This window comes from Protopterus annectens, chromosome 10.part0, assembly GCF_019279795.1.
Source record: "Protopterus annectens isolate FY-2018-M chromosome 10.part0, PAN1.0, whole genome shotgun sequence".
Classification (NCBI taxonomy): Eukaryota; Metazoa; Chordata; order Ceratodontiformes; family Protopteridae; genus Protopterus; species Protopterus annectens.
In genome coordinates, this window is record NC_056744.1 from 894,245,693 (window position 1) to 894,258,601 (window position 12,909).

At 38.0% G+C, this 12,909-nt stretch overlaps 1 protein-coding gene across 2 annotated transcripts in view; it reads left to right on the forward strand.

Moving 5' to 3' along the window:
• The window catches only part of LOC122813391 (very-long-chain enoyl-CoA reductase-like), a 470,825-nt gene that overhangs the window by 418,083 nt on the left and 39,833 nt on the right, over positions 1–12,909 (forward strand). For both annotated transcript variants that reach the window (XM_044085687.1, XM_044085688.1), the window contains one exon: positions 667–770. In XM_044085687.1, the coding sequence (XP_043941622.1) occupies positions 667–770 (104 nt within the window). The remainder of the gene's footprint in view (positions 1–666; positions 771–12,909) is intronic.

The following is a 12,909-nucleotide window of genomic DNA, read 5'->3' on the forward strand; positions in this document are numbered from 1 at the left end:
GTTGGTATCCTGTGTTTTTTCAGTATTATGAGATTCATTGTTTTGAGTTTTCAGTATTTTGAACTTTCAGGATTTTGGTATCAGGATTTTGGGCTTTCAGGATTTTGTAGCACTCCTATATATATATATATATATATATATATATATATATATATATATATAAAATATATTGTGCTGCAATGAATTCTATATCTGTACTGGCATTTCAATACAGAAAAAAAAATGCAGAGTTCTCAAACAAGCCCCTTAACACTTTGCTCTCAGGGCATGTGCGCCCTTTGGCCCACCCTTGCTACAATAATACTTGCAGCATGCTAAAGACATTATTTGGTGCCAGAGACTGTGGACCTATTTTATATGCCAAAATAAACAGTCATTTTAGGCTTCTTGGTAAAGTAAGTTGATGAAATGGTGATCAGTGTTGAAGGAATGTAACATTAATAATTAAAGTATGGTTGGTAATTTGAAATTCATTTTACTTTAACACAATATATTAATTTATTTGATGTTTGCTGGTGTCACAAATAGTACATACCATAAATAAAGTAATGGAGAAGTTAAGGTGAAATGTTAAGTACTTGTATAATCATACTTTATGTAACCTGTCTACTACTTTTTCTGGAACAGGTAGTCTTTGTTCTGTTCTAACATGTCTCTTTTCTGCAGAAGGCCGAGCCTTGAAGGATGAAGAAATTTTGAAAAGCCTACCGGTAGGCACCACAGCAACATTTTATTTTAAAGATCTTGGCCCTCAGGTTGGCTGGACTATGGTAGGTTCCTAGCATCATTACAGCTTGGAAAATAAGAAGTGATTTGTGTTTTTTAAATAAAAAATGAACATACGTAATAAAGAAATGATCAGTTTGCATTGTATTCCATTAGAGTATGAATGCACACACATGCACTCACACACATATGCACACGTGTACACTCACACAAATACATTTTAACTTTTTCAGCTAAATTCAGCATCATACTTACAAGCAACATATTTATGGATGCTGCGGTGGTACGGCAGTAGCGTTGTTACCTCACAGCAAGAGGTTCTCCCATTCGATTCTTGGCTGGGTTTGGGAGTGCCTTCTGTGTGGAGTCTGCATGTCCTCCCCGCGGTTGTGTAGCATTCGAAAGATATGCGTGCGTAAATGGGCGTGCCTTTGTTGAAGGTTGAGCATCGAGCTGGCACCTCGGCGTTTCGTAAAAATCTACTGCCAATCATTAGCGGACCGGAGTTCCGCTGTGGTGACCCCTTACTGGGAAAAGCCGAAAGACAAACAACAACAACTTGCAAGCAACATATTTATATACAAAGTGTATCGTTCACATACAGTTGGCACAGGAATGCAAAAGAAAACTCTCACAGTTTCACAGTTGCATAAGAGCCTGGCAAGCATTTAGAATGTAGATTCTGAATTCGATGAATAGACTAAAAGTCCCATCCTTGTATGTAAAGAATTTAAAAAAAATGATGACTCAGTTTGTTGTCCATGTAAAGGTAGCTTGTTATATAAGTAGGCAAGAGGATAAGAAATGAATCTGAATCTTAATGTGGTTCTGAACTGGTTAATTGTGAATGTGTGCCTACCTCCTGTGGATGATAGTTTAGACAGTAAAATGTCTATAGTCAATAATACTTGGAATTCCTCATCATAAAAAAACTTTAAAGGCTCAGCACAGTTTAACACATATCTGTAATTAATGAAATAAAGGTCAATAAACTCATGTCTAACATTATAAGTAATATTTCTAATGGTAGAAAGTCTCTTGCTGTACTCTTGTATGTTCTGTAGAATGACAATATCCCACTCATTATACACACAGAATAAAGGTTATATTCAATCACTGCTACAAATAACTATAATAGCAACTTTATATGACGTGGAATTCTTGAAAAATGAGTCCCATAACTCTTATAGTTTTACTTTGTATTACCAATGACTCTGCTTTAAACTAAGTTCTATATTGTCATATTCATTCAATAAATTAATTTGACATTACCTATACTTATGTCAAACTGCAGAGAAGGTTTACCAAAGTACAGGATATCAGTTTTATCAGGACTGATTTGAAAGCCATGCCATCATATCCAAATGTTTACTATATTCAGATAATCATTACTCTTATTACTGCCAATTAGCAATGGTTATAAAGGCTTCTATTTTAATGATATCTGAATACTTAGCAAACCAGTATGAATTAGATATTGAGAAGATGAAAAAGATGTGTTAAATAAAACTGTTCCCAGTACATAGCCCTATGGAATTCCAGCTTGTGCCATCTCCCATTCTGAATAACAATTGTTGACCTTAACTTTTCTGGTATATGTCATACAACCAGTTTTTTTTACCTATTTGATTATGCATGGGTTAATTGAGAGCTGCTACAATGAGTAATTGAAGACATAATAAAGGATGCAGTCAGACGTTTTTGACAAGTAACAATAAATAACTGCAACCCTGATACCTAGAAACATAGCTTTGCTCACAGGATCATAAAAATCCACTATGTTTACAAAAGCAGATCTATTTTTCATAGATGCATGCTGGAAGATACCATTTAATGATCATGAAGTGCCATCTCCCATAAAGATGGCAGAAATACATCTTTCATATCACTTTCCAGTTCATGCCATCTAGCTGATAGATCTGCAGTTAGTAATCATGTCTGTAGCACCCCTTTTATGGACAGGCTCCATACTGGCCAGTTTCCAGTTCTTTGGGATCTCACTAGAAGATAGTAACAAGTTAAACAGGAAGTTAAGACTAGTAGTATTTTATTCAAGATCACAGTCCAAAAACAGCTTGGAGTATCAGGATCTGGACTACAATCATTTTTTTTATCCTAGATTGTAACCAACTATAAATTCTGGCATAGAGATGGAACTATCTACTCAGACACAGGAATCCTTCTTGTGAATTGAAGATATTAGCTAATTTACTCCCCTCAAGCATGAACTTCTCTTCATAAGTTATTGGTCTAATATAATTGACAATTCCATTCTTCCCATTAATATATGAGAAAAAAATTACTGTTAGTGACTCAGTTAGTTTGCTTTCAAAACATTTTTTACCTAATCTTATTGACTTTTTTACTAATGTAACTGTATGCCTTCCTTGCATTGTATTTCTGTGAAACTCCAAATCTCCTTATTTTGCTTTTAGTTATTTTGAATGAGAATATCATCACCATGGAGGTATGATTTTGTCATCCTTGCTTACAACCACCTACTTATAACTATTTACATATTGCAAACACATTCTTTGAAGCATATCCCATACCAATGCTTTCTTCTTAGTGTTTTCTTTTGAACCCTCAAGTGACTTAATGTTTAATATTTGGTCTTCACTGAATAGCTTTTATCTTTCATAACTGATGTTAGTATATTGTGATGCTGTCTTAAAAAGCAGTACGTGGAAATGAAAGGGATTCAGTTGTATAATTTTCAATACTTTCTTTGGAATGTTTGTCATTAGTAAATAATTTGTATTAGTCTGTCTCATATGAATTCAGTCAGTTGCACAAAGTTCTGTAATAAGAGCAGGTCACAGAATTCTTCTTCTGATGCCATTGCCTGAGAACAGTTTTGTCATTTATGTAACAGAAATTGAAGTCTGCTATTATTATAAGGTTTTCATAAACCATACTTTTTCTCTAGACTTTTTGTATATCCAGTTTTATCTAAAATGTAGAGACTGGGACTTTTATAACATGCCATTAACCCCAGAGTTTACTCTTCTGTGTCTTCAGAAAGTTCCAGTAAGATATTTTCCATATGGTGATCTACTGATAAAAGTGTAGAGGGGTGATTGTTCGAGGCAAAAATTACCACTCCACAGCTCCTTCGATCTTATCTCAAATATTCATATTTCTTATAGCCACAGAGAGGTGTGCCTTTGCAAGGAGGGCTAGTACAACATTTGTTAACAGTTACTACAGTTTGGTTTGCAGGATTATTTTTTTAAGTGACATAGTTGTGTGAAGAAAACAAGATCAAAATAATTATGTTATCAGATCACAATAATAATTTGTTATCAAAGGTATTAGTTTTCAGCAAAGTTAGTAGTCAGGAAAAATGATTTCATATAACCCAATTAGCCAACTTGTTTGCAGTAAATAAATAAATCAAGTAACCAAGCCCAACAGCAAAAAGTGATACTGCAAGAAGAAACAATGTTGCTCCAAAGCCACAAAACTGTATTTTAATAAGCAAATGTAAGCGCTTTCATTTCCAGTGCTACAGAAACATCATCAGACAAAAAGATACACTGTCTCACATCCTTTAGATACCATACTTCTATGTTTGTACATATATTTTTTAGCTTTTAGTATTCAAAATGCAGTAGGATTTTATGAAAGCAACAAAATGTTTTGTAACTTTGTATCTTGCATTTTGGCACCGCCCTTCTTAGAAAGTGAGATGTTGTACAAGATGTTGTATAACATGCCTTGCACTTGGGCCTCACCCCCTCAAGGAAGTGAGGTTCATCCCTTAAGGAAGTGATGCTTTTATGGTATTTAAAGGATGTAAGGTAGTGTATCTGTTTGTCTGATGATGTTTCTGTAGCACTGGAAATGAAAGCACTTACATTTGTTTATTAAAATATCGTTTTGTGGGTTTGGAGCAACGCTGTTTCTTCTTACAATAAATAAATAAATATTTATTTATTTAGGTAGCTAGGTTACTAATTACTTAGTAATAAGGAGATTTTTAACAAAAGAGTATGTAAGTCGCCCTGCTAGACAGGGATCCAGGGAAGTAAATATTGTGGGAAGAAATATCCGGGGAATTGTTTGGCTAGGCTTGTATAGGCCCTAGAGCCAATAGCCTAGTAACAACCTATGAATCTATGAACAATGACAGTGACTGAATTTCACAATATATTATTAAGACCAGTTTTAGAGTTTTACAGGCATTCAACAGTATTAGCACGCTGAGCCATGGGCTTTAGCAGTATTAACAAGGTCAGAATGCCGTGACAAACAAAAAAGATTTAGGACTCCAAGAATGATTAACAGAGCCAAGGGCTTCATCACAATTAAAATACTCAAAAAGTCCACAGCAGGGCTAATAAAGTCAGAAAGTCATAAGCAAAATATAAAAAAAAGCAGGTGCTGAAGACATATATAATGGAGTGGGTGGTTCCTGCAAAATTAACTAAGTCAGATCATTCACAGTAAGAGTAAAGAAGTCAGATGGCACTAGTAGACTTAAAAGAATGAAAAACAGTAGCAGAATATACCAAGCAAGCCTTGGGAATGTATGTCATACAGCAGTTCAAATAGTGTGAGGCTTGGAATACTTTTCTTTCAGCAAAGAGAAGATATGGAAGTTGTTGGTTCCAATTTCTTCAATCCAGTTTTATAGTCTTTCATAACAGAGGTTTATGATTGTGTATCTGATCATAACCAGTTTATTTATTATGCTCACTGGTACATATTGTTGCTGCCTGAATAAAGTTTGGCAAGAAAACAGCGACATTGGATGTTTTGTTAAGATCTATTTTTTATTGGCTCTCTTCACCCATTCATGCCCCGCCTCCTGCTTATGAATGAATTCACTTTCAAAGCTCGAAATACTGAAATGTCGAATTTCAGTATGTTGAGATGAAAATATCGAAAATGATAATCATGAACCATGGAAATTGTCCCAGGGCAAGTATATTGTCTTATTTAAATATATATATATATTTATTATATTTATTTATATTTAATATATTTATTAGATTTAACATTTTAGATTATGTGTATAGTATCTATAAATTGTATTTATTTATATGATACCTGTGTTAAAAAACTATTGTACTCCTACATATCACTATTATTAATTAATTTCTAGGTAACAGCAGCTTGACAATTATAGTTAGAATTAGCCTTACCTTTAAACTCTTTTAATTTTACAACACTTTTAACATTGTTGGTATGTGCTGATTGTATCAATGGAGGCATTGCCTAAACAACAAAAAATATGGCAAGTGATTGGCTATGCATGATTAACTTTATTATTTAACAGATGTGCATAGTGAATTTTTTATTACTCTGAAGATACCCACAGAATTGATGGGTGAAAGCGCTCAGTATCTTTATGTTTTATTCTTGCTCTGTTAATTTTTCGTGTTAATTGTGGAATTTTTATTAAATACAGTCCTGCGTGGAACCAGATCCACTTTGGTTGTTTTACTAGTTGTTGCTGCCTTTTGGTATTCAGATGAGATCACAGCAGATATGATCAAGATGTTAGGTGAGATCAGGGAGAAATGTCTGCTGGAGTACTTGTAGCAGTATGGAGAGAAATGCATATCCCAGATGACTGGAGAATTAGCATGCTAGTGCCAGTGTACAAGAAGAAAGGGGACATTCACAAATGTGGACAGTATGGAGGTATCAAACTCCTGTCACACTGTATGAAACTGGAGGACTTGATTGATAAATGATTATGCAGAGCAGCAGAAAGTAAGATGGGAGATGAACAATTCAGATTCAGTTCAAAGTGCAGCACAATTGACTTGTGTTTATTTTGAGACACATAGCTGAGACAAAATTAGAAAAAGAGTCTAACGGGGCATTCCTAGTCTTGATGAAAGCATATGACAAGGTCAAGAAAGCTGATTTGGGCAGTTCTGTGCTGGTTCAAAGTCTAGAGTCATAGGTAGAATTAGTGCATGATATGAACAAGGACCCATGACTCAAATATGAACAGTGTTCGGTCTCACAGAAGGGTTCCCAGTGGGAGTGGGTGTGCATCCAGGATCAACTTTGAGCCTATTCTTACTGGTGTAAAGTACAGAGTAAGTTGGCATAATGGTTAAGGTATTTACACAAGGTGCAGGGTTTGATTCTCACATGGGATAATTGGCTAGGCTTAAAATGGCCCACAAGGGTCTAGTACTAATCTATGAACCTATGAACTTGTAGTGATGGACTACATTAACAAATATGTTGGAGAAGATGATTAACAATGTTGCTGTATGCAAATGATGTGGCATTACAGTCAGACTCTGAGCAAGAACTTCAGCAATGAATAGGGGAATGGAATGCAAAACTGAAAGCACATGGAATGAAACTGAATACAGATAAGGCAGCTGTAATAGTGGCCAAAGGGGAAAATCAGAAGAAGCTTAGAATTGAGAAAGAAGGGAAAACAACATAACAGGTTAACAGCTTCAAGTAAATAAGAGTGGTAGTTGAGGAGAAGGGAAGGCCAAATGAGGACATCAAAGCTAGAATCAGTGGTGCTGCAGCCAACTGGTACATAGTGTCAAGGATAGTGTATGCCAGAAGAATGCCAAAGAAGCTGAAAAGTAAGGTCTACAAAAAAGTAGTGCAACCAGTACTACTGTATGGTACAGAAACCTGGGCAGTAAAGGCTGAGCAGTTGAGGAAGATAGAAGGGATGGAAATGAAGTGTCTGAAACAGGTGGTCAAATGTACACTGAGACAAAGAAAAGAGGATATCAGAGCAGAAGCCAAAGTAGCTCCAGCTGCAGAAAAGGTCAAAGAGAATAGAATATGGTGGTTCAGGCAGATGTGCAGAAAAGCAGAAGACAATATGGTAAAGAAGATTTGGGACAGATATGCTGAAGGCAAGAGAAAACTAGGGCATTCAGCAAAGAGATGGATGGATTGAGTGAGAGAAGACATGCATGTGGAGGCATCACCGTTGAAGAAGGTAGGACAGTGGCATTGAATCAAGATAGAGAATTGATGACAGCTGACATGGCACCCCAACTCAAGGTATAAAGTGGGAATAGAGAGTTTGATGATGATGATGACATGTGGGAAGATGAAGCTTTAAGCAGGGCAAGAAAGAATATCACCAAGGTTGCAAAGGAGGAAAGTGAACAAGATAGTCTCATCACTTCTTATTTGTACTTTAAGTTAAAAGATTGCTACTTATATAGACCAAGTAAAGAAAGGGAAGCCATTATACAATTTCTAGTAACAAGGTACTATATGACACTAGTAATACAGCTATTCCATAAACACTTATTAGAAGGTCGCTTTTGGGATGGACAAAACTAAGGCAAGAGTTCTAGTCAGATTTTACTAGCCAGGTTTAATAAAAGTGATAAAAATCTTTTGTGCTTCTTGTCCAGAAAATTGTATCACATTCTAAATTTAAGAGTTCAATGATCCCAAAGCCTATCATAGAGGTACTATTTGAATGCATTGCTGTGGGCATTAAGGGGCCACTGTTCATAGGGTCATAGGTTCATAGGTGTGTACTAGGCTAATGGCCCTGGAGCCTTTACAAGACTAGCCCATAGAAGTGCCCTGGCATCATTCTGCCCAACGTTAGCTCCCAGTGCCTCTATCAAGCAGAGCCACTGAAGTGATCCCCGGGATGAACTTTCTAGTTCCCATCCACTCATCAAGATTTCTCTTGAAGAGGGCCAGTGAGGTGCTCTGCTTGACATGCATGGGAAGTCTATTCCAGAGCATGGTCAGTCTCTGGGTTATGAACCTGTCCCTCCAGCATATTTTGTTGATTGTGGTAATGAGGTTGAGGTCTCTGGAGCATGTGGTGTGGAGAGACTGGGATTTCTTTAGATGTAGCTTTTCTAACAGAGCTGGATCAGACATGGCTCTGTAAGTCAAGCAGAGATTGCCTCTTAGTAGACGATATGGGACAGAGAATAGCTGAAGTTTTTTGAGTCTGTCCATGTAGGACATGTGTTTAAGGCCTAGGATCCTCTTCGTGAGGTACCTTTGTGGCCTTTCCAGCTGTTGAATGTGTCTAGTGAGGTACATGCCAAATGGGACATTATACTCAATGACTGGCCTAATGAGGGAAGAGTAGAGGGAGACAATGACCTCTTTCTTCCTGGATGCAAAACCCTTGGTAATGAGATGTGCCAAATAGAAGGACTTTCTGACCACAATGGCAATGTGGTGGTCAAAGGAGAGGTTGCTGTTAACCTGTGTCCCAAGATCTCTTATAACACCTTCAGTGTTTAGTGGGCTCCCATTGATGTGGTAATTAGTGGGAACTGAGTTTTTCCCAAAGAAGATGAAGATACATTTTTTGGCATTAAGCTTAAGGCCATGATTTCGACACCAGCCATTGTTTTCAGTGAGGCCTTTCTGTAGACTGTCTACATCACTTGGGGAGTTAATAATGGCTCCCAGCTTGCAGTTGTCTGCAAACTTGGTCAACCAGAGGCCCTTCATGTTGGCCTGGACTTCTGAGAAGTAGATGCCAAACAGGAGAGGACCAAGGACCGATCCCTGTGGGACTCCACTCGTGACTGGTCAGCAGTCTGACTTGGAGTCCACTACTTTCACACTGTGGGTTCTATCTGTGAGCCAGTTTGCAACCCACCTAGAGATATAGGGGTTGATGCCTAGTTTGGTGAGTTTATCAATAATGCCTGACTAGGGAATGGTATCAAAGGCCTTGGCCAGATCGAGGTAGGCTGTATGAACTGCATTGCCCTCATCCACAGCTCTGGTGACTGACTCAAAGACGTCAACCAGTTTGAGCAAGCATGATCCACCTTTCACAAAACCAAATTGCGTGGGATCTAGAGTTTGGAAAATCCCTATATCCTTGTTAATTATTTCCATGATGATGTGCTCCATAGCCTTACATATCAGACTCATCGGGCTAATGGGGCAATAATTCCCAGGGTCTGTATTCACTCCCCCTTTATGGAGAAGGATGACTGTAGCAGTGCGCCATTCGGTAGGGACAAAGCCTGAGGTGAGGCTGTGATTGAACAGGGCACACAGATGTGGTGCCAGTTCACTTTGTAGTTCATGTAGAACACATCCAGGGTTAAAGGCCATTAATGGGTTTCACTGCACACTTGTATTGAACTATGATGCAAAGTTACTAGAAGTAGTATCATTATGCAAAGTTAATGACAAGGTTATTGCTAGAGAACTAGTAACTGTTATTCAGCAGAGTTTGTATCCCTAAAGAAATACAAACTTATCAAGTTACTCCATTTATGGTAAGGCTAATGAGTAGTTATACTAGTGCTTTAAAGTCAGATCATTGAGGATATCAGTCTACTATATGCAGACTGGATTAGAAGAGTAATTCAATAAAACACTGACGTCCACGCTAAGGAAAGACAGTGAAACAGATACTAAGAACCGGAACCATTTGTTACCATGCATACTAATTTATATAACAAAGGTGCACCAGCTTCACCTGGTTTTGTCCCATATGAACTTTTGTACTGCAAGCATCCAAGATGATTGTGTGATACTGTTAAGCAACCTCAGGGAAAAAGAGAACTCACCATTTAAAAGTCTTATAGGACACTAAATCAGGATAGACTGAAACTGAAGATACCCATAGTAAAGAGCATATGCAGAGAGCACAGGAGAAGAAATTAATTTATAATGGAGATGCTGAACTTAAGAGAATTTAAGCTAACTGACCGGGCTACTGTCCTCCACAGAAAATACATTTCTAAGTAGCATGGACCATTTGAGGTGGTTGAAAGAATAAATGCAGTGAACTATAATTTTAGGCAACCAAGAAAGAAGATCGATACAATTCTCATATCAGCATACTACTGCAGAGACCAGGAACCTCCACATGAAGTACAGTTAGAGGAATCCTTGTCAACAATACAAAAAGCAGGAAGTAAGAGAAATTCTAGTAAGAAATAAAGCAGTGTTTTTGGAAATGCTTAGGAGAACTAAATTGATTGAACATAACATAGAGATAGAAGAGTCACAAACTAAATGGAGCAAGCCAATTCTGCTAATTCCTAAACCTGATGGAATTATTAAATACTGTAACAACCTTATGAAATAGAATAGCATATCAAAGTTTGAGAGCTATCCAATGCTCAGAATTGATTAAGAGAGCCTAGGAAAGGCCTGATAATTAACAACCTTAAACATAACCAAGGGAGACTAACTGATACCACTTATCTTCTCTATCAAAGAAAGACAACCTTTGCATTCCCTAATTGTCCGTTTTAGTATTTGTCTTACAAGGAGCTCCTGCTACCTTTCTGTTTCAAAGTCTGATGGTTATGATACTGAAGCATCACTCATGAAATGTGAAATGTGTAGGCTGTGTTATCATCAACAAGGCAAGCAGATGACAGTAAACTGCAGTCATATAAGTTATGTTTAATGGAAGTGAGTCACTCTGATTAACATGTAGAATTTTATTCCAGAAGTTTCAGTGACTGGGTTATAAACCTGTCCCTCCACCATGTACTATTTATCTGTTTGTGAAGATTTAGGTTCATAGTTATAGTACTGGTGGAGCAATCAGATTTGTGCAGATACAGGGGATCTTAGACAACAAGATCTCTGATGGTATGGTAAGTGAATCAGTGATCTCCCCTCAAGTCTGTAGGACACATAATAAAAGGATAGAGCTTTCAGCCTCTCTGGTAGCTCAAGACTTTAGGTGTGTGATTCTTTTTGGTTAAGAACCATTTGGGTCTTTCGAACTGTTTGACGTGTATAGTTAAATATATCCTTATTGGTCTGATCAGTGCTGAGTACATGAGAGTGATTACCTCTTTAGACCTTGATGATATTCCATGGGGATATTCACTTGGTGAAAGACTGGCAGTACATGTCGCATATCTTGACCTTATAACATTTTCAGCACTATCCCGTATAAGGAAGTGTCTGTCAATCCACATTTGTGAATTGACAGGCTATCCACATGTGTGGATAGCCTTGTGGCATAAAAGGATGAAGCTATGACTACAACTCAGATGAGCTGTATTTGATTAGAAACATGAGTACTGGAAGAGCCAGTTCAGGGAAGAGACAGCAAGAGAGAGAGAGAGAGAGAGAGAGAGAGAGAGAGAGAGAGAGAGAGAGAGAGACAGAGAGAGAGAGAGAGAGACAGAGAGAGAGAGAGAGAGAGAGAGAGAGAGAGAGAGAGAGAGAGAGAGAGAGAGAGAGAGAGAGAGAGAGAGAGAGAGAGAGAGAGAGAGAGAGAGAGAGAGAGAGAGAGAGAGAGAGAGAGAGAGACAGAGAGAGAGAGAGAGAGAGAGAGAGAGAGAGAGAGAGAGACAGAGAGAGAGACAGAGAGAGAGAGAGAGAGAGAGAGAGAGAGAGAGAGAGAGAGAGAGAGAGAGAGAGAGAGAGAGAGAGAGAGAGAGAGAGAGAGAGAGAGAGAGAGAGAGAGAGTGAGAGAGAGAGAGTGAGAGAGAGAGAGAGAGAGAGAGAGAGAGAGAGAGAGACACAGAGAGAGAGAGAGAGAGAGAGAGAGAGAGAAAGCATTGAGAAGGATGTTCCTGTGTGGTTTGCTTAGGGGTGGGTCAAAAGGAACATGATGGTGTTATTTGCTCACTACATTTCTCTGTGGAGACTGGGAAGAGTGATAAACCCAAGCTCCGGTGCTAGGTGGAAAAGATCTTGGAGGTAGGTATATCACCTTTGTGGGTGGGGAGAGCCATCCGTGCAATACCTCATTGCATAATCACTCATAGTTCTGTGCTACCTAGTTCATTTGAACATTAGGGCATAAACTGTCAAGGGTAAAGCTTTCTGCACTATGGTGGTCCCTCTTTTCCTGCGTCTTTCTCTCTCTAATCCTCAGGGACCCAAGGTCAAGTTACTAAGGAGGTCCTCACATCTGCAGAAATGGGATGCATCCAGCAATGGGTAACACTTAGAAACTTTCAAACTAGAGGACCCCCGTGGGGAATGGAGCAATGAAATGCAAAGAAATATGAAGACAGTGATGCCTGATCTTGATCAAATATGTACTAAGTACAGTAAGTTAGATCAAAGCACAGACTATCTGCAATAAGTCAGACCCCAATCACAGAGGAATTACAGCAAGTCAGCCCACCCCAACACACACAAAAATGCAGTAAAAGATGTGAATTGTTATTTATTTCTTTTGATAAAATATGGGAAGATTGCTACTTATCTCTCCACCTTTAGTGCACACCTTCCAATGTAATAAATAAATAA